The 23,027-nt window shown below is 38.7% G+C and overlaps 1 protein-coding gene across 1 annotated transcript; it reads right to left on the bottom strand.

The window, feature by feature from the left end:
- Positions 1 to 6,792: 6,792 nt before the first annotated feature.
- LOC131906229 (60 kDa heat shock protein, mitochondrial-like) lies at positions 6,793 to 22,083 on the bottom strand. The gene is given in 5 exon segments (XM_059257011.1): positions 6,793 to 7,338; positions 7,341 to 7,370; positions 7,373 to 7,945; positions 7,948 to 8,563; positions 22,072 to 22,083. Coding segments are annotated over 5 exon segments (1,665 nt in total). The 3' UTR covers positions 6,793 to 6,904.
- Positions 22,084 to 23,027: the final 944 nt, after the last annotated feature.

Below are 23,027 nucleotides of genomic sequence, written 5' to 3'. Positions count from 1 at the left end.
TTTGACATCTTTTTTTTTCTCTTGAAATGTTGGCAAAAGTACTGTGCTCAGTTCTCAGGGATGCTTTCTTCTGGGTCTTCACATTATAATTTTTATGTAGTACATCTCTGTTACAATTTGTCTTGTTTTTGTAATGTTGTTCATCCTTTGGAAGTACACACTTTTCGAACTACCTAACTTCTAGATGGAATTCCCCCATGCCTTGTTTTTAAGGGATTACCCAAGATGCTCACAAAGTGTTTTCTAGTTAGATGCATGATTGGTCACATGAGTACAGCTGGCTGGGCTGAGATGAAACCTGGGAAATGTCATCTTTAACCTACCTGGCAACACACTCAGATTAATTAAGAACTATGCTACTATAGAAAAATATGAGACTGAGCACTGAATGGAAATTAGCAGTGTATCACTAAAAACAAATGGACAATGCAAACAAGAAATAGATATAGAAATACATTATTTAGAAAATCATGGAGAAGTAGTATGAAAAAAGGGTTAATGAATTTTTTTCTAGGAAATGAGATTCAAAGGTGAGAGAAGCAAGACAAGGGACTGCCTATATGTGCATGTGTGTGCACATGTGCACATGCATGTGCATACATGCATGCCTGTGTGTGTGTATATGAGTGTGGGTGGGGCATGCATTCATGTGTGTGTGCATATGTGTGTGCATGTGTGTGTCCCAAAGCTTACAGTTCTAAGAGATTATCTATCCACTCTCTACATCTCTACCCATGTGTTGCTTTGACAAAATCAATATAAAAAAAAGTGGAGACTTTAGTTTCTATTTACCAAGGCCATTTGGTCACTTTGCCTGTATGCTTCTCTTGGCCTTGGCTTTTTCTTTTAAATTTTCTTCACGTTTCTGGTAATGCTTTATCATTAACCAGAATTAGAGGAAATGCTCTCCAACGTCTCTTCCACTCCTGATATTTTATGAATTCAACTCAGTGCAAAGCATATGGTTTAAAATGTAACCATCCCCATATTTAGACACCACACACACACACCCATGTATATCTGCAGGTGTCCCTCCAAAACCCAACCAGGTTCCTATTTTCCAGAGATAGAAAATGATTCAGCATTTACATTTATTTCATGACAGAAATGCTAAAATCAGAAATTTTCCTCAAGAGCAAAGATAAGATTTCTGCTTTTTATTTTTTAAAAAAGTGAAAATAGCAGTTGAGACATCATAACATATGCGCAGCATGTTTATTTTATGGTTTCTAATCCCGAGTGGTGTTAAAATCTGTACCTGACAGTTCTTACACTTACACCCATGAATAGTATGCTTGGGAATTGTGCAAGATCACTGAGATAACATTTAGTAAGGTAGTCCAGTCCTTCATAGAAAAACTTATAGTACGAAGAGCAGCATTACTTATGGGAAATTCAATTTTCCTACTGTTTATGTGAGATTGATTATAAAATTATAATAGAGGTAAAATAAATAACTATATCACATGTCCATGAAAGGGAGAACAGTTAATACACAGAGTTGACATCTGAAACTCCTTTATTGTTCCAGTGTGACTTATCCATTTTATGCCATTAAAACAGAATGCCACAAGGGAGGCAGTTTATAAAGAAAAGAAACTGAGGAAATAGGGCGATGTCTCAGTGGGTAAAAAGTGCATTCTCTGAGAGCATTAAGATCTGATTCTAAATCCCAAAACCAAATCCCACGACCAGGCACAGCTGTCTGTAACCCCAGCACTAGAGGGTAGAGACAGGTAAATCAAGAGCTTGCTGGTTGGATGTTCAGCCATCCTAGCAAAGCAGCCCACTTCCCATTCAGTGAGAGATCCTGTCTCAAGTCAGTAGGTGCATAGTGACAGAAGAGAGCTGGTAAAGCCCTCTGGCCTCCACATACTTTGCCTCTGCTGCACATCCATTTGCATGCATCAAACATACGAACACAATACACTCACCCACACATTCTCACATGCACACACACGAAGTTGGTTTCCCCCAGTTCTGGTGGCTGAGATGTCCATGATCGAGGTGTTTCATATGTTGAGGGACTTCTTACTGCTCTGTGACATAGCAGAAAAAAAGAGACCAACACAGCCTCAATGCCTTTCGTGAGTGGCACTAGTCTGTTAATGAGGGCAGCACTCTCACGCCCTCAACCTCTCTTGACAATATTGCACAGGGACTAAGTTCCTATTAGGGTATGCCTCTTAGGGGAAATAACACGATAAATAGCTCTCCAAAGATTGTCACAGCTGTCACCAGATCCCTGTGTTCTGTGCAGGGCTGTGTTCTGTTCGCTGGCAGGAGTGATAGGTTTATGCTTGACTTAATGCTACCAGAATTGACTCTGATTTCTTCAGACACCCACAGCCATCAGTTTATGCAAAATTTACTGGGTATCTTTATAGCTTTAAAGGTGATTTCATATTGTCAGAAAAGACCATGGAATGTACTTGATGCCCCAAAAACATACTCATGTTCAAAATTTTCATGATTTGTGCATCGTTAGATATGTCTTCTACATTATTTTGTTTTTTTTTTCTAGAAGTAGGTACAGATTTACATTAGTCTTACTCATCTCCTTTAAGAACAACAGAGTTTCTTAAGTGGAGGCCAGTCTATATTTCCAGTAGCTGAGAAACAAAAATCAGTCAAGTATAAAAATTATGCTTCTACGTAAGCCTCTTCTAATCCTTTTCAATGACTGTGGGGGTGTTCATCAGAATTTTTGTTATGCTGATGATGGTGTATAATTTAATCATTTTAAAGGAACAAATGTAGCTGGAGAACTTTTCTCTCTGGGTCCCACCAAGTTCTGCCAGTCCCGGAGCCCACTTATAAAAGAAGCACACAGACGCTTACATTATTTAAACTGCTTGGCCATTAGCTTAGGCCTATCACTGTCTAGCTCTTACTCTTATATTCAGCCCATTTCTATTAATCTTTACTTTGCCACGTGGCTCATGGCTTACCGGTACTTTACATCTTCCTTGTCCTGGTGGTGGCTCCAGGCAGTCTCCCCTATCCTTCCTCCTTCCTCAATTCTCCTCTCTGTTAGTCCCACCTATACTTCCTGTCTGGCTATTGGCCAGTCAGTGTTTATTTACATATAGCAATATCCACAGTGGGCAAACAGAATGTTTAGGGTGACATAGTGGAATACTGACTACTATCATCCCTTATGTTCAGAGCTAGGAACACCAGATCAGCAGCTGGCCAGTTTGTGGGCTTCCCTCAGAGGCTCCAAGCCAGGACAGTCAAGGTCAATAATTACTGCTGGGAGAAGTGGTCAGGATGCAGTTTCAACCATTTCACTAAATATGTGTACTTCCATAAACAACAGCCCTTCACCAACAGTCAAATGAAGCAGAAAAATCTCAGTGTGAAATTTCAACATGAATTCAATCTAGATCTATAGTCCCAGCAAGGAAGCTACAACACAAAAGAGGAGATCCACATTTGTTAAATAAAGGAAACCACACAGTTCCAACTATGGAAGTTATTCTAAAGGTCCCATCAAAGGTTTGGGCAGCTGTGCTTTAGAGGGTTTTTGGATTGCTGTGAAACCAGCCAGAAAGAGAGTGGAGCTGCAGCTGGTGCCAAGGGAAGCCAGGGGTCCAGTGGGAAGACTTATAGGTCAGCCGGAACAATGGGGTAAAGAGCTGAACTCTGCCTACCCCAGTGTCCATCCTGGAGCTCTGGCTACTCACAGCTGGGAGACATCAGAGGGGATCCTGTCCAGTGAGCTGATGGAAAGCTGATCCAGAACACCTAGGTCAGGAGGCTGTGAATGGGACGCATGAGCAAGCCCTCAGGCCTGTGAGCAAAATGGCACCCTCCAGGTCATGTGACACATCTCTGTCCCACCTGACTGAACAGGGTCAAGAACTCATCAAACTTAGTGATTCTTTGGGGTCTGTGCAGCGGGAGATTGGTGTTCTCTCAAAGGGGGACAGTGCTGAGGAAATGGCCACTAAGATCCTGCTGTCTCTTGCTAACAAATATTGGAGCCTCTCAACACCACACTTATGATCTTTGGCATTCATATTATTCAGGAGAAGAGTTCCTGAAAATCAGACTAGTCTCAGGATACAGAGTAGAGAGTGCTATGAAAGTCCCCACAAGTGATTCCCCTCCAGGAGAGGGCAGAGTGACTCCTGGGCATTGAAGTAGCTGTGGAGTCCCTCCTGTTAGATGCCAGGGAGAAGGGGACAAAGTTCACCTCTTGAACCCTATTTAACTGCCTACAGCCCAGTCACTCAGGGAGTACTCACGACCCAGCTCAGCTGCACCAGCTCCACAGTGACTCCAATGCCTCTTTGACAGTGAAATGTGTGGCTGGACTGATAGTCACCTCTTTATAGGGAAAGGGACCCCAGGCTTCATTCTATATTCTTAGGTATGGATCATTCCCTGATAACCAGGCCAAAAACCTCGAGATTCAACTCATCCCTTTAGAGGGACAATCTTTAAGGGAAAAGGAAAAGAGGAAAAGTCACTCTTCAGGTTCCATTTAATGGAAAGATCCCAGGTGTTGGGGCCTCAGATGTCCTTCCAAAGTGATTGAGGGTTTACAGGAGAAGCTGGCCCTGCCCAAGTGGAGTGAAGACTCGGGGCACTGATGAGAATGAGAGAGGTGATCTCTGCCTCTCAGATGACATGTCTGAGTTCCTGAAGTGCAGACTCCATGGAGGAGGCCCAGTACCTAAAGGTCACCAGGAGCCAGGCTGGGCAGCCAGAAGGTCTTATGTCTCTGAGAATGCCTTCTGTCTTTCAGAGTGTCATTTCTGATGAACAAAATGGGCACCCTCAAGCACCAAGACAGAGGACCAAGACTTCTGGTGCCCAGATTCATATGATCCCAGCCTAGTAGTCAGGGTATAATAGATGCTGTTGAGGCTCCCACCACTTTAGCTAATGGAGTGTTCTCTGGATGACTTGATAGTGTCCAGGAAGAAGCTTCACACTGCTGATTTTTAGTGTACTGATTCCTCCTTTGTCCATCAAAGGAAATCCATTATCCCTAGAGAATTGTTGGGGGAGATTAAGTACCAGCTGAAACTATCTGCTTTCACAGTGTAGATGTCTAATGCCTATATGTGTCTATCAGCTTTTAAAGAGAAAATATAGCATCCTTCCTTAATAGGTAAGTATAAGGTCTGGAAGAAACAGTCCTTGTATTGCAATCTGCACAACTCCTTATATCTCAGTCTTCAGCCTCCTATGGTTAGAATAGCATGAGTCACCAACAAATACTACTCAAAGAGGCCAGTGAGAAAGAAAAGAACTCAAAACATAAATGAAGTTTATTTACGGAAGCAAGATATCTTTGGACCTGGGTTTTATGTCTCCTAAGTTTCCCTAACTCAATTATCTTAATTCTTCTCTTGTACTCTTGATTGTCTTAACCAATTGTCTAAAGCCTGAAAAATACATAGCATGGCCTCACTACACCTCAGAATACTGCTTGAAACACCTTGAAACCCCTCCTTGAAGTTGGGACCCATGCCCTGCAAATTAACAGCCACCCTATGCATGTTCTATATAGCCACAATAGTCCTAACTGTGTAATATATATATAAATATATATATATGTATATATGTATATGTATATATATACATATATATTTCCATGTGACTTAAGTAATAAATCTGTTGAATAAGTAAAATGACAATTGGAATAACTTATGAAAGCATACCACTTTTAATAGCTTTAATCTTGATCTTGTCATACTCCAGTCCATCCTGGTATATTTTCAGGCTCTCCTCTCACCCTGATTTAAATTGGGTGGTTGTCTTGATGACTTCCATTTCTCTAGGACAAATGTGGGAAGTGATGCTTTGTTTTCCTTTGACTCTAGGAATTCATGACAATTTGAGCACATAATATAACTATTGAGTTCCATTGTTTACTCAGCTATGAAAGCAAGGTAAGAATCCTTGCTGTATTCATCTCATAGTTTTCCAAAAAGAGTTCATATAAATCTTCATGACAGTATGCCATCAGGTCATGGGCATACTGACCAAGCCCGGGGCTTGAGCTCATGGTCTCAGAAAGCAAGAGTGTCTTTTAGAAGGTCATTTGTTATCTCCCCCTTTTCTAGAGCATTCCTCGGCTTTACCAGTAGGATCTTCTTTTGTTCTGTAAGCTGAAACTTCCTTTTCCCTCTCTTCCCTCACTGTTTCTGCTCTTCTGTCTTAACCGTTCCTTCTTTGATTTGCTGCTGTTGCTGCAGCGGCAGACTTAAGTCTGCACCGTCCCTTCTCTTAGGCAACTGGGTCCAAAGATACCTTGACTTACTTAGAATCCCCCCCCCCCAAAAGCAAGTTAATAGCTGACCCACCCACCACCCTTTCTGATCTTATACACAGGTGTTTTTCCAAAGAGCTTTCCAATAAAATAAAGGTTTCTGAGTAGCTTGTCGTTGCCTCTCCACAATTAAGTCTCATGATCTTTGCTCTTTTTTTTTGAACTTTAAACAAAATTTTATTACACAAAAGTTGTCACATAATTGTATACTTCTCTACTTTGTACACAATTATTCTTACTCTCCACAGAAAGGCTGCTTCTGAACTTCTCATCTGGTGACACAGCGCTACAATCCTGACTGTAACAGAACAGTAGAAATGCCTCAGTGATTTAAGTTGAAAGCAAGACACTGGTATATGGCTCTTGCACCCAGTATCGGGAATGTACAAATGTCTTTATTCAAAAATACAAAATAAATTATCTGTAGGCATGGACAATGACAGCAGTAAACCATTATAGATCATCAATGGAAACCAGTAACCAATGGTCATAGTGATCAGCCAGCCTTCTCTTCAGTCACTTTCTTCAGGTGACTTCTCTGAAGTTAGAGGTGAGGAACCTGCCTTGAGCTTCCTGTCACAGTTCATTGATTAGGGCAAAGCACTATTCTAGGAGTTAGAACATACCACCTCCCATACCCCCTCCCATTCCACCCATGGCGCCCATTCCAGGGTCCTTCTCTTCCTTAGGAATTTCGGTCACTACAGCTTCTGCTGTAGTTAGCAAGGAGGCTAGCCCAGCAGCATCCAGTAAAGCAATTCTCATAACCTTTGTTGGATCAACGATTCCCTTTTCCACCATGTTCACAAAATCTCTGAGCATAGCATCATAACCAACTTCCGAGGAACTCTGCTTAATTTTCTCAAATATCAATGATCCTTCAATACCTGCATTCTTGGCAATAGTCATTGCAGGAATTTTGAGTGCTCTTTTAATAATTTCTATACCTACTTTCTGATCGTCATTAGAAGGCTTTAAGGAATCCAAGGCTGGGATGCACCGAAGCAGAGCACAGCCCCCTCCTAGAACAATGCCTTCTTCAACAGCTCTTTTGTAGCATTGAGAACATCTGTAATTCTCTCTTCTCATTCACTTCAACATCACTCGTTCCTCCAACCTTCAACACAGCTACTCCATCTGAAAGTTTAGCGAGCCGCTCGTTCAGCTTTTCCTTTCCATATTCACTAGTTGTGATGTCTAGCTGCTCAGTGATTTCTTGAATGCATTTCTCAATTTGAGCCTTGTCACCTTTTTCTTTCAAAAGCATGGCGTCATCTTTGGTGACAATGACCTCTCCAACTTTTCTCAAGTCATGAGCTTGAACATCTTCAAGATTTAGACTCAACCCCTCTTCTTCAAATACCGCACCACCAGTGGCAATAGCCATGTCTCTAAGCTGGTTCTTCCTATTGTCCCCAAACCCTGGATCTTTGACTGCCACAACCTGGAGACCAACTTTTAGCCTGTTCAAAACCAGCGTGCTTAGGGTTTCTCCATCCACATCTTCAGCAATTATGACCAAGGGCTTCCGATGAGCATTAACAATTTCCAGAGCAGGTAAAATGGACTGGACACTAGAATTCTTTTCACTCAACAGAACATAGGCATCTTGGAATTCACATTTTTGACCTTTTGATGTGTTAATAAAATATGGGAAATATATCCTCTGTCACACTTCATGCCTTCAATAATTTCTAATTCATCATTCAGTGTTTTTCCATCCTTCACTGTGATGATGCCCTTTCTTCCAACTTTTTTCTTTGCATCAGAAATGATGTTCCCAATGTCTTTGTCTCCATTTACAGAAATTGTAGCAACCTGAGAAATTTCTTCAGGGGTTGTCACAGGTTTAGATTGCTTTTTTAGTTCAGCAATTACAGCATCAACAGCCAACATGACACCTCTCCGGATTTCTGCTGGATTAGCCCCTTTGCTGATCTTCTCAAAGCCCTCCTGGGCAATAGAACGTGCCAGAACAGTAGCAGTGGTGGTACTATGCCCAGCCTCTTCATTTGTGCTATTGGCAACATCTTGAACAAGTTTAGCTCCGATATTTTTGTATTTATCCTTTAAGTCAATTGACTTTGCAACAGTGACCCCATCTTTTGTTACTTTGGGACTTCCCCAACTCTGTTCAGTAATCACTGTTCTTCCCTTTGGCCCCATTGTAACAGCTGCAGCATCAGCTAGAAGGTCTACACCTTGTAGCATTAAGGCTCGAGCATCCACACCAAATTTTACATCTTTGGCATAGGCCTGAGTGAGATGAGGACACTGGTCTCATCTGAGGAAAGACTGGGTAGTCGAAGCATTTCTGCGAGGTGGCGGCAGGAGCGCACGAGGCGAAGCAGGCTGTCAGTGGTGAGTGAGGGCGGACTTTGCTTTTTTATTCCATATATTTCTCTCAGTACTTGGCTCCACTAATGCAAAAGATCTCGCCCTCTCAAGAGGCTGCTGGCATTTGGTCTCTTTAATAATTATCCACATATTACCCTTTTTTTAGTTTGAAGCTTGGTATGGTCAAGCCTACAGAGATAGTCAACTCCAGACCTGTGAGAAAAACCTTATCACCCAGTAGAAGACCAGGACACACTCCCAACATTTCACCCTTTCAGTGGGGGTTTGAAGTTTATGAAACAGCCACAAGGTGAGTACGGGGCATGCCTCTACCATGACACCGAGTCTTAAACATAGAATCGTATTTCTTTACTGAAAGATTCTTGCCTAAGTAAAGCCTTCTTGCTGAGGTTTCCATTTTTGCATAGCTATGCTTGGCTTTAGGATGTTGAGCCAATCTTTTTACTGAAATAACTTAGCTGAGAGTTCCAAATCACATTATTACATGATTGCTCGATGTTTTTCCCTTCTATAGTAATACTATTAATATGATACAGCAATTATAGCAATGTAGTAAAGTCTAGTAGATTATAAATAGAACTGTGTTGCTTGAAAGAGGTAATGATGGCCCATCATGTACTTCCATTGGGAGATGGGGGTAATTATTTAAGGTTATTCTTGGTTAGGTAAAGAGTTCAAAGTTAGCCTGGACTACATGAGACTCTGTCTCAAACTCAGATTCAAGATGTAGGCTTTGTTTTGTTTTTGTTTCATATCTATCTGTCTGTCTATCTATCTATCTATCTACTATTACTACAGATTGAATCTCATGTATGGTAAGCAAGTGACTTACCAAGGACTGACATGCATGCCTAGCCCAAGGTAGCTCCATGGAAAGGCAATGTGGGAAGACTTTATTCTAGACCTCTCTCTGACGTCAGACTTCTCTCTTGTTCATCTTTACATAGTTTCCCTTCTATTGTGTTGGTTTCTATGTGCGAAATACCCCCTTTAGAATTTCCCTTTATTTTTGAGATTATAATATAATTATATCATTTCCTCACTTGTTTTTCTCCCTTTAAACTGTCCTATATATTCCCTCTTGTTCTCTTTCAAATTCATGGCCTCCTTTTTCATTAATTGTTGTTGTGGTGTATATTCCTAAATATAATCTGCTCAGTCTGTAGAATGTTGCTTGTATGTGTGTATCCAGGACTTACCATTTGGCATTTGATAACTAGCTGCTGGGCTCTCTCCCAGGAAGACTATTTCCCTTGTTCTTAGACTTCTCTTAGTTATAATGACACCAGTAGTACTGGATTAATGCCCAACCTAGTGACTTCATTTTAATGTGATTACTTCCAATATAAGAATTTTGAGAGTACATAAAACCATGATAATAATAACACAACAGTGGCTTAAATAGTTAAGTTACTATAGAGTGTGGGTACAATATTGCTAATTTTAAAATAAATGCACAGATGCCTATAGTTCAAATGTGAATTTAATTGTATTCCCAGGACATAATCTTACTCAACACATCTTTATTTAATGAAGTGAGAAATACACCACAAGCACCCCTTAAATCTCAATATTCTTCTTCATTTCAGTTTTGCTGGGCTTGAGAGTTTGGCCACTAGGCTTCTTTAGAAAAGTAACACATTTTCCTTTTTCTTCTTTTTTTTAAAAAAATTTTTTAATTCATTTTACATACCAACCACAGATCCCCCTCTCATCCCTCCTCCTACTTCCCCCTGCCTTCCCACCCCATCCCCTTCTCCAACAGGGTTCTCCCAAGGGGGGGACAGCTAAGCCTGCCACATTCGGTTGAGGCAGGACCAAGCCCCTCACCGTTGCATCAAGGGTGAGCAAGGTGTCTGACCATAGGTGATGGTATCCAGAATGCCAGAAGAACTTACTCTGTGTCTCTTACTCCTCTCAGGACTGAAGCTGAAATCACTGAAGATAAAAACAAGCGAGCACGTTTCTTACCCACATGACCTCTACTAGATCACCAGAGAATATGGAAAACAGTGAAGTGAACAAGCTGTTATGATATTCAGGCAGTAATGTGTGCATGAGTGTGTATGTGTGTGTGCATGTAAGATAGCCCATACAATATTGTTCTGTGCATCTTAGTTAAGCAGCTATAAGTATCTTACAGTAATGAAACAGATCAGATACAGATGTCATTGGGGGATGGGACAGGAAGAAGAATGAGAGCTAGGACTTCTACAGGTGGCACAGGGTAGGCACATCTCCCTGGGAAGCCTAGCTGGGCAGAGGGAGCATGATCCACCCAAAGGGAGATTAAGAAAAGGAAGTGCTTACATGGAGAAGTGAGGAGGCCTGAGGAGGGGTTCAGAAAGGAAGGGAGGAAGGAGAAGAGAAAAGCTGATGTTAGATATTTCCCTCTTCAACATTCCTCTCCACTGATTTTTGAATCAAACATGTTAATCTAAGCCTGCCAATGAGCCTATCTCTGGGTCTTATCTACATCTTTACAATTTTACTTTCAAATATTCAGAAAGATTTCTCTAAGATCAAGTAAATCAGAGGTACTAAGAGATTTGGATGCATCAGTTGCTTGTATATGTGTATGAGAGCTAGAGAAGCCCTTACTTATGATGTTCGATGAGTCTAGTGTTCAACAGACACTCATTGGTTGTTTATTACCTAGGTACTCAGTTGTCAGAGGCAAAGGGATGGATCAAAAGTGCACTTTGTACTTGTACTGTGAATCCTTTTAGCTTTAAGCTAAGCTTTTCTGGTTTCCTTGACATACTTATTGGCAAACAAATAAAGATACTACTAGAAATTGCAGCTATTACTTACTTAGTGACCTCCCTGTGACACATTTGGAACAATGAGAAAGATGAGAAAGATGCTAATATCAAAAAACTTACATTAATTATTAGAGTTAGAAATAATGATTCATCCAGAGGCATGAAGTTGTCATAAGCTGATGAGGAATTATCAAGTCACAATGGATGCAACTACCTTGAGCAAACTGTCTCATTTGAGTCTTTTCACACTCATTTGTAAGGTGGGAAAATAAAGCAATATGTCTTTCCATTTCATAGAAATTACATGGATCAAACAATATAAATTATTTCATAATAACTTGGGCCTATAGAGATGGCTCACCAGTTAAGAGCACCTGCTACTCTCTCAGAGGTCCTGGGTTCTCTTCCTGGCACCCACATGACAGCTCAGAGTCTTGAAACTTTGGTTCAAGGAGTCCTCCATGGGTACCAGGCATGTACATGGTGTACATGCAAGCAAACATTCATACACATAAAATAAATCTAAATAATAATAATTTGGGGAGTTATAAAAAACACTACTAAATATGTGTTAATAACGTATATGCTAAATGTAAATTCAGATGTTTACAGATTCAAATGTAATTGATATTTTAATAAGAAATATACCACACCCAATGGTCTGATTTTATCATTAAATGGAAAATTACAATCTAAAATTACTTGTGAGAATACAAATATTATGAACACCCAAGATAGGTATAGTTTCTTTCTATGAGAGGGAACGATTCCTAGTTGTTAGGATAATGGTCCATGCTAGTGACTCTGCTATCTCTGTAATCTCCATAGCAACAAACTCCAGTGTACCAAACAGCTGAATTTGATGTGGATACCAAAAGTAGCTCAGAGCTATCACAATGGAAATTCAGAAATGTACTGGTAAAGTAAGAAAATGTCTCTGTATAGGTACTTTCTCTTCTACTCTGTCTTAATTTGAAATTACCCTTTGGATATCACTCATTGCTATTCTTCCCTCTATTAAAAAGTGGGTTTTTGAAAAGTGAAGCATTTTTTTGGGTAAAACAAAATATTGTAAGCACAATAATTCCCAGCTCACTTAAGGAGACTTGTGGTTTTTCATACAAGATTGTAAGAAAAAGATAGGCTTATAGGCTACAACAGAAAGGAAGTCAAAGTGGGCTGGGTTCTCTTCTGAGAACATGCCCCCATATGACCGAGGTATACCCACTGGGACTCTTAAAGGTGCTATCACCTCACACGCCATAGCAGGGAATATGTTCTAAACGCATGGACCTTTGAGGAATATAGTCAAACCCTATCCAAACCACAACGTTTACCAATGCTTTATTGTACTTTCATTTACTTATTGAAGAAAGTCTTCAGGGAGTAGCAACTCCAAACACGCACCAAGCCAATTAAATAGGAGAGCAGAAATAACAAAACATCTTCCTCAGCTTAGATCGCTCAGAGTTGAGTGGGTGAGATGACAGACAAATAACAACATAGCTAAACACTCAGGATAAATCTCTTTGGGAGTGGTTGGAAAAGAAATGTCACAGAGGAAATAGTGTCTGGCCAGTCTTCAAGGTCAAATTCCTTTTCTTCTCAAGAAGTTTGGAGAAGAAGGACAAACTTCAACTCCTAAAGAAACAAGAATATTTAGCTTTAGATACCAGTGTGTGGGAAGGCAACAGAAAATGTTTCCTTGGCTCAAGCCTGGTCTTGTCTCTAAAACAGTAGATTTTGTGCTTTTAAGAATTTTTAAAAACATGTTTCTAACTACCCAATAAGAAGGACAGCTCCTTCTGGGACAGTGTAGGGCTATTAGAACGCTAATGCACTCTCATTTCAGTTAAAGGCATTTATCTAAGAAAGCTGTGCTGTATGATTGCTGGATTGCTCCTCTATATTGAAAAATTAAATATTTTCACCAAAAGAACAGTATATTGAATGCCAATGGTCATTTTGTAAATTTAGCATTCATGATGATAAACTCTCCTCCCTAGACTTTCTGGCAAATGTCAATTCACCCTGTCAAGAGCATGTGGACACTACATCCTTTGTGACTTTCCCTGCTTCATAATTAATATGTCCCTAGCATATTCTCCTTCATCATCCAAATGAATGAAAGACTGTAATACAACTAATTCTGGTGAGTATCGTCTCAGTGAAAAATGTGAACACAAACACAGCACTCTGGATGGTTTTGTGCCCTTCTTTTGATGGAATTCTCTCATTTTTTAAATAAATACAGAGATAGTTTTTCTGGGCTGCCCATGATCTGAAAATAGTGAGTTGATAGGTAAACTTGTCTCTCTTCAGAGGATTTTTCCAAATTGTTTTCCTAACTGCTGATAACTTGCCTAATTCAATCATTTGTTACTCTTCACAGCTGCTAGCGGTACACTTCTGCTAGAAATCACACACTCTCTCCGTCAATAGCACCATTGTACCAAGGCAAGTTTCCTGGAGAGCATGTACGTTTCTATGGGAGGTGGACCAAAGACAAACAAATCCTGGCCACCATAGAATTTTCAGATTTTAAGACAAAAAAAGAATTTAGAGACTATTTAACTCAATATTTTATTTTGCTAAAGATCGGATTGAAACCTAGAATCTCATAGCCAGTAGAGGAGATAAGAAGAGGCAGTAGGACCACAAAGTCTGTGGTAGACCACGTGGCACAGGCCTCTCATAGTATATTTATGAAATCAAGTGGGTTGGGCTCTATGTGAAAAATATGATTTTTTTCTCGTTATTTAAAGAGCTGGCCTAGAAGGTACTATAAGTCTGGTATATGTCAAGCAACTTCTCTCCTCCTTTCTCTCCTTCTCCCTCTCCACCTCTATCTCTCTTTAGTACTAGGATTTGAATCCAGATCTTCATGGATGGTGGATATGTGTACTATCATTGATCTGTCTGCACAGCTGCAGTATACCTCTCTCATTATAATCCTTCTTACTGGAGTAAAAGAGTAGTCAAAGGATACAATATTTCAAATTATGATATCCTAAACACTGAAGCAATTTGCGGGTTGGAGAATACAGATATATAAGACATGAGGCTCCTAAAGTAATTCCCAAGATATTTATATAATTTAGGTGTCTATAGGGACAAGATTTAATTTTAGAGAAACTGACCTCTGCCACCTTGTTAAGGCATGGCCCTTTGAAGGCTCTTGCTCTTACAGCTGGTATAAATGTTTAGGGAGTAAAAGTCTGTATGCATTCTTGTAGGAAGCGCAGCTTAGAATAAGCATTAAAGAAACCAGGATTGTCAATCACACGGGCCTGTTTTCTTCAATGGAAAGATATGAATGATGTCTGAACACCTAGAATTCTTTTTTATTCTATTAGGAGCCAACCTCCACCTGAATCCTCCTAATATCCTGAGCATTGTTTAGCCCCTCATCCTGCAGTGAATAGAACACATCCTTCTGAAAGAGTCCCCATGTACTTTGAATCCTCCACCAGTACAATCTTTATGCTTATGCTTATCACAGATCCTTCCTCTAGGCACTAGCCCTGAGCTCTGTTTAATCAGTCAATAGAATTCATTCTTGTTGTGAAGGTCATAGGTCACAAGTTCTACTACGTTTAAATGTGCATGAAAAGTAAACCCCAAGGTCAGTTTCTGGAAGACTATGATCCAGTGTCTGCAAAGATGGCACCATTCTGTAACACCTGATACAAAAGTTTAGAATAGCAAAGAGAAGGTATGAGGTAGGAGCACAGTCCCTGTTTCAGAGGAGCCTTAGATGACCCCAAAGGTTGCTGAAACAGGGTTAAGGTAGGGCACCAGTATGATTCTTTGACCTCACAATGTTAGTATTAATATCTAGCACCCAGTATTAAAATATCAAGCTTCCTTTCCGTCTTGCTATTCGGCCATGTAGAAATCAGTGCTATGTGTATAGCACACTGGGTTGAAGGTAGAAGAGATAGAGGCTTTGGCAGCTTTGTGGATTCTGTGCATGCCATTTGGAATCCTCTGTCCTTAGAGCCAATTATGCATTTGACTTTGGACAAACAGTACTTGGCTTCTAAGGTGTGTCTATCACATAACATGTAGGGCTCCTGAATGCTGAGTCATTGGGAACTGAGGTGTGGACTCATACAACTGGGAAGCCTTAATCATTGACAAAATTCTCTGTGATTCTGCCCCTGTATCAGTTTGACTCTCCTAGGGGAGAGATTATATTAGGAGCACAATCTGAATAAGTAATTAAATAATGGTTATACACTCACCATTGAACCTCAGGATCAGGCATCTTGCTAAGTATTACATTTTGGCTACGCATTCATCATAGATCCTGGGGCTATTTTTACACAGTATAGACTCATTACATGAATTTAAATTTGAGTGCACTGTATGCACTTAAAATGTTTTATGGACATTTCCTTATTTAATTTTCATAATAACTTGATGAGGTAGATATTCCTTTGATAACCATTTTATTACTATTTTGATAATAGCCTAAATGTATTATTAGCCTTTATGAATTATTTCAATTAAGAAACATTACTTAAAAGAACTGGCAATATGGCTCAGTGGTTAAATGGCTTACTGTATAATCATGAGGATGGGAGGTCAGTTCCTTAGAGCCCACATAAATACCAGGTGGATGTGGAAGCCTGCCTACAATTCCAGCACTCAGGATGCGGAGAATGAAGATTTTTAGAGCAATCTAGCTAGCCAGACCAGTTTTACTCAGAGTCTACCTCAATGAATACGGTGGAGAAATGGAGTAAGACATCTTCTATTTTCATAGGGCCTTCACATACCCACCCCCCCATACACACACATCTCACAAGTACACACACACACACACACACACACACACACACACAAGCACATACACACACACATATATAGTCATGCATATGTAAGTATTCAGGAACATATACATACATACCACACATATGAAAAATTTTAAAAAATTACTTGAATTTAAAACTGTGTTCAGCAGAATTATTCATTATCCCCCTGCTCCCAAATGCCAGCCTTCTAATCCCTATGAATTATGAATATGGAAAAATTTACATGGCAAAAGGAATTAAGGTTGGCAATGGAAATAAGATTGCTCATCAGATATTAACTTCTTAAGTATAGATCTTATTCTATATTACCCAGAAAGGAGGGGCTCTCTGGCAATTCAAGAGATCCTTGGAAGCTAAAAACTGAGAGGAAAGAAAGGCCACCATGAAGCTACTAGGCTAGGTATTGAGGGCTGAGAAGATAAATGAATGAGACCAAGAGCTAAATGATATAGGCAAGCTCTCAAAGGGAACAAGCAAAATGATAAGCTCTCCCCTCCTTCCTCTAGGAAGGAGTATAGTCCACCTGAAGTCTTGCTATTTGTCCAGATGGATTTCCACAGACTTACAGGACAACCTATTCATACTGAGTTTCAATCAAGAGAATGCTGTGGGTAAAATATATCTATATCTATATCTATATCTATATATATCTATATCTATATCTATATATATATATATATATATATATATATTGGCTGGTTTAATCTTTCAGAGGGAAACCTCTTTTGAAAATATTTTGCATGACTTTATCACACTGAAAAGTGTATATTGGTTAGGATTTGGCTTTTGGAGACATTCTACATCATAAAATGGATGCAGGGGTTTGAACTGCAACGATACAGATACATTCTCGATACGTGAAAATCTGATGGCCAGAGCACCAAAAGAGCCCGGCTCTTTTTGTTTTAAATTCTTAAGTTATTTTCTTTCTTGTGATTTCTCACTGCTAGCTGTTTATACATTTCTACCAGTCACGTTCTAATGTTGCTTATCATCTATTTATGATCAAATTGCTATTAGTAAGTAGAGTTGAAGTTACATTTAATTCAATTCAGAAAGTGCATTAATATTCCCCATATATTTACGTATATCCTTGGCTTTTCATGGTTAGAAAATAATATGAATGTAGCGTATTTTAGCATTTAATTATACATTTGATGTACATTAAGTATTATTTAGTGCATTGTTCTATAGACTCCTCTTGGATTCTGTCCTAATGGATAATATACTATATATTATCTCAACAGCGAAGCTCTCACCTGACACATTTCCCACTAACAGAAGAAAAAAGGGTCTGAGATTTTAGAACAGAAGCAGACCTAGAATGAGATGTTGAATTTTCTAATCTTAGAGACATCTGAATGAAGATTGATTACTTGACTTCAGATCTGTAAGGTTAAAACTAGACACTCAAAACACTCTCCTTGTTATCCAATCTCAGATGCTTTTTTTTTTTTTTTTCTCCTGCTGTACCCAGTACTGGACTCTGACTGAGGGATCACTCTGGCAGCCAGGTTAGCATACATCCCTGGTTAACTTTCTGAGGAAAACTTAGAAAGCTGATAGGAATATTCATATATGAATAGTCATACGTGACTTGATTTACTCAGGGATTAATTAATCCTGTGCCCAAATATTGAATGATGAGACCTGAAGCATAAGCAAATCTAGAAAAGAGATATGAGATACAATCCAGTTAAGCAATATGTACTTCACAATATTGTATAGATTGTTAGAAAGCTTTTGTTTCTAAGAGCAAAAGGCCCAGGTATTAAGATGATATGATTCTTTTTTTGGCCCACATCCGTGGCTCTGACTATCAGATGATAGCTCATATTGATCATTCAAATATAATTTTCATTTTTATAGGAATACACACAAATGAAATGAGTTTTTTAAAGGTACAAACTGGCTTTATTGGAAGCCATGGCTTCTTTTTGGGTTCTATATTCCCTTGAGAGTTCTAGTTAGTGCTCCATCTATACAATGAAAAGGAAACTTTAACGAGGCAGATATAGGTCCCTTTTTATGATATTAGGAACTAGAAATCAATTGGAAAATTTATTATTTTGTATACTAAAAATATTCTACCTAATCACCAAAAAATAAGAACATTTATAATCACCCCTAAAAATCACAGTTGAGAGTGGTTACAAAAAGGAAAACTTGAATATCCTTTCTAAATCTCTTTCAAGCAATATTAGATTGATTTTTTAAAAAAAATCAACAAAAATATTATCTTTTGTTCTATAGCAGGACTCTTCAGTAAATCAATACTCACAAAGAGAGATTTGGTGTGCACTAAGAATTCTAGATTAGTACTTGAGTAAGTAAAGTCAGCATACATGTTGAAAATAACAATTGATGGCCAGAGGTGACTCACAAATACTAAGCAGTCATTGGCCGAAAATTTTATAAGGCTTTGGCTAAGAGAGTTCAACTTTGAACTTCATGTTAGAGCCATCTGAGGAGTTTTGAAATGATCTCAGTCATGGATCATACCCCAGAGCAGTTGAGCCAGAGCATCTGGACTCAGGAATCCTGACTATTAGGGAGAGTCAGGAACGATGTCTTTCCTAAGTAATCCCAAGTACCCAAGGCTGAACCACTGCCGCATGACCAGTGAATGGTATTTGGTCTTTAGGTGTACCAGCATTAGCCTCATGATTTCTTCCAGGTTTACATGCTACTGAAGAGAACTGAAAATTAGACCACCTGAAGTTCTAAAAAGGTCATTCTGCAAAGTCACAAAGCTGGCATCACACATTGTTTAGTGGCATTGAGCAGGTGGGTTCTGTGTGATCATTGAAGTAAATAAAAACTACTCATGGCCACTTGAATGAAGCTGCTCTCTCAATAGACACTACCTTCTCATTTATTATCTTGTGCTTTTAATAATAACTGGAAATAAAAGCAAGGCATTGTCTCTAGGATAATGAAGGAGGAAGTTAAGCAATTACCTGTTACAACAGGTTCCAAGTCACCTGTGAATCACAGTAAGTTGGTGAATAAGCAGTAGTTATTAAGGAACTTGGCTTCCAGACAAAACTGATGACCCTGTAAACCAGTCATCAGTGGACAATAGAAAGAGGCTGAGATTGTTTCTAAATGGAGGAAATATCCCTTCTATACAAAGATAAATTCCACCTCACACATGCATAATACATTCTCAGTCCTTCTCTCTCCCCTCCCTCTCTCCCCTTCCTCTCCATCTCCTTCCTCCTGTTTATACTTAAACTGAATGGTAAGGATAGATATGAAAGTCTTGTTTAAAAAATACTTGACAAATATTTGAATAAAGGTCACCACTGAGTTCTAATTTCTATTTTCCTTCAATAATTCATATAATATTATACTACTGAGAAAACAGAGGTAGATTTTAAGAAAAGGACAAGAGAATACTATTCCTCCACCAGCTGCAGTGATTATGCCTTTGAACTTCTGCTCTATAACTACCAAACACCTATCAAAGTTATTGTTCAGGGAGCATAGGTGAGCAGAGGGGTTTGTGTGGCAGAAATTGGTAAACATCTGGGAATCCAGGTGCTCAGCATTTAAATTCTGTGGTGCAGAAGTGTTCCTTCATTACATGAAACTGTCACATTATTATTTTGCCTAATGATACCATCATTATCATATTCATTTGAGTGACAAAATGCCAGATTCATGCCCATCAATTTTCTGCAGTGTCTTTCCGAATCAAAGAGCCTTTCCTTTTCAAATCCATCAAATTAGCATGGTGAGCTCAAGCAGCCGAAAGTGGAATACAGCAGCTACATTCAAAGATTTTAAGCTATATTAGTCCTTTCCTCTAGTTCATGCATTAAATTTAGTTTTGCCAAGATTTAGCCATTTAAGCTTGAATTATTCTGGGTTTAATTATGCATATCAAGACAAATATTTAAGTGTGAAAATTTCAATCTCAAGAAGTGATAAGAAAAAAGTAAACACAATTTAGAGAGGAAGGACAAGAATAAATATTCTTATTATACCAAGCTGCTAATCTACATCATTCAAATCTCTTTGAATGAATTAAAAGAACACATTTTATTTCCATGTATTTAAAAACGATAGTTTGTCTGCAAACATATTATACTAAGTATAGTTGGTGGAGATTACAGGAAAAATAGTTAAAGGTATTGATGGGTCTCTAATAATTTAGTAAATTATTTTTAGAAAGAGAAAGCAACCCAAAAGGCAAGATACTAGGTTAGCGAGACAGCTTAATCATTGAAGGACTTGCCTCAAAGAAGAAAGATCTGAGTTTATGCCCAGAACACATGTAATAAGTCAAATATTGTGAAACACACTTGCAATCCCAGTGCTGGGAGGTGGAGATAGGCAGATTATCTGGGACCTGCTGGCTAACCAGCTTAGTTTACTTGTTAGACTTCAGGCTAATGAGAGATTCTATCCAACAAAGTGAACAACTTCCAAGACACAACACTCAAAGTCATCCTTTTGTTTTCATTTGCATACACATGCATGCATATGTGAATATACATATATATGCACCCTCACATACATGTACTCTAGCATACATACAGTAAAAAGATTTTTTTTAGAAAGACAAGGAATTTCTTATTGGGAATTAGGTCCTGCGTTCAAATAATCTAAGTGGTTGATCCATTCATGCACTTGGCAGCCTACTTTATTGCCCAAAGCCTTACTTCAATGTATCCTAATTCATACATTTTTTTTGGTGTGTGAAAATCAAAGTAATAATGTGACTTGCAGAAGTAAGTATTCAAAAAATACTTAGCTGTTGTTTTTAAATCCAAGAACTATTGTATATTATACTGAATTATGATATTATCATAAGGTGACTTAATTTCTACTTTTAGACTTTCAGGTAAAGGAGAAGAGTAGGCAATGGCTATATAAATTTTAGCTGACATTAGAAGAATACTTTAATGATATTCATGTGAATCCAGCCAGAACCTGTGGGGTAGCAGTTCAGCATGCTGTATTTATATGTGATGATTGATCACTAGGTTACTAGTTGCATCAATGAAACTGTACTGATTAAGTAGGATCTGCTCCATACGAACTATAGGTATCATCTCTCCACTCACTCACACAAGAGAAACATCTTGGGCAGTTGAGATGAGTCTCAGTCCTCCACTGGTCCCCTTGTATAGCCATGAACTTAGAAGACTATTGCTTTCATTCTTTCAGAATCTCTCCAAATCCATCTTTTTTGTGCTGCTTTCCTAGTAAGGTACCAGTTGACTTCTCTTGCCTCATGTCTCTATGGTTCTCCTATTGCCTTCCTGAGTTACCATTCCTACTGCCTAGTTAAAAGATTAATTACTTTTCTAAGAGAGCTTGTTGCCTTCTTTTTCTTGTCATCACTCCACAGAAATCATCCATTTTTTGTCACATTATATGATGGCTGACAAAACTCTAAAAGTGTAAATTAAACCATCTTTTGAGCACAGTTTTAATGAATATAAAATTTTTTACTTTTTATGTAGTTAAATGTAATATATGCAGCTATTCTTTTGGTTGTAGATGAATGCAAGCAGATAAATCATCTAGTTAAAAAAAGGGAAGCAAAAATAGTAGGTTGATACCTATTATGGGAAGGAGAAATCTGCCTGGTCCCTTAACATCATATGAGTCAACAAAGTGACATGTATGTCAATAGCATAAAAATAAAGGTGTGAGTTGTCATTACTTATCTAAGATGAAATTGGAAAAAAATTGCTATTTCTAAGGAAGACATTACAGCAGTAAAGAGCATGAATAAGGTCTGATTGCTTATTCCACCTGTTCTCCATGGAGTCCTCGGGAAGCTGTCACTATGATTTCACTATGTTTTTCCCCAACTACATACCTTCACATGCATATCTCGTGTGAAAATTCAATACTCAACATTAGATAAATGTCTGGTGTTTCATTATAATAATGCACAGATATCCATTTAGCATGAAACTGGGGAAGACAATAAGGAGTCTGGAGAGAGAACCTTAGGTAGAGGGGAGAATGAAAGCCAAGTTCCGGGAGCAGCCATCAATGCAGTCTATTTGAAAAGCAACAGAAGATGGGACAAGAGAAGCAGAGCTTGAGGTACGAATAAAACTCACAGGATCTGTGAGCCAACTTAAATATTTTAGCTTTTCTTATTGGGAAAATGGGAAAATTAATGAGTTTAAGAGTGTATCGACATGATGTGAAGGGTACTTTTAAAAACACAACCAATAACAGCCAGAACAACATGGCTCCACTGGAACCCAAAAAATCTATCACAGCAGGCCCTGGGTACTGCAACAAAGCTGAAGCTCAAGGCAAAGTCCTTCAAATAGCTTTTATGAATACGATAGAAGTCCTTAAAGAAGAAATGAATCAACCTTTTAAAGAAACCTATGAAAACACAAGCAGTGGATGGAAAGTAATAAAACAGTTCACGACTTGAAAGTAGAAATAGAACATTAAAGAAAACCCAAAATAAGGAAAACCCAAAACTGGAAATAAAACACCTAAGAACTGAACACAAACCTCAGAGACGAATCTTACCAAAGAATATAGGAGATGGAAGAGAGAATCTCAGGCATTGAAGACACAACAGAAGAAATGGATACCTTGGTCAAAGAAAATGTCAAATCTAAAACATCCTGGCATAAAACATTCAGGAAATCTTGGACACTATGAAAAGACCAAATATAAGAATAATAGGAATAGAGGAAGAAGAAGAAATACAGGTCAAAGGCACAGAAAATATTTTTCAACAAAATCATAGAAGAAAATTTCCCTAACCCAAAGGAGATGCCTATCAAGGTACAAGAGGCAATA

This window comes from Peromyscus eremicus, chromosome 3 (assembly GCF_949786415.1).
Source record: "Peromyscus eremicus chromosome 3, PerEre_H2_v1, whole genome shotgun sequence".
In the NCBI taxonomy this organism is placed as follows: Eukaryota; Metazoa; Chordata; class Mammalia; order Rodentia; family Cricetidae; genus Peromyscus; species Peromyscus eremicus.
This window is presented reverse-complemented; position numbering and strand designations above follow the sequence as displayed.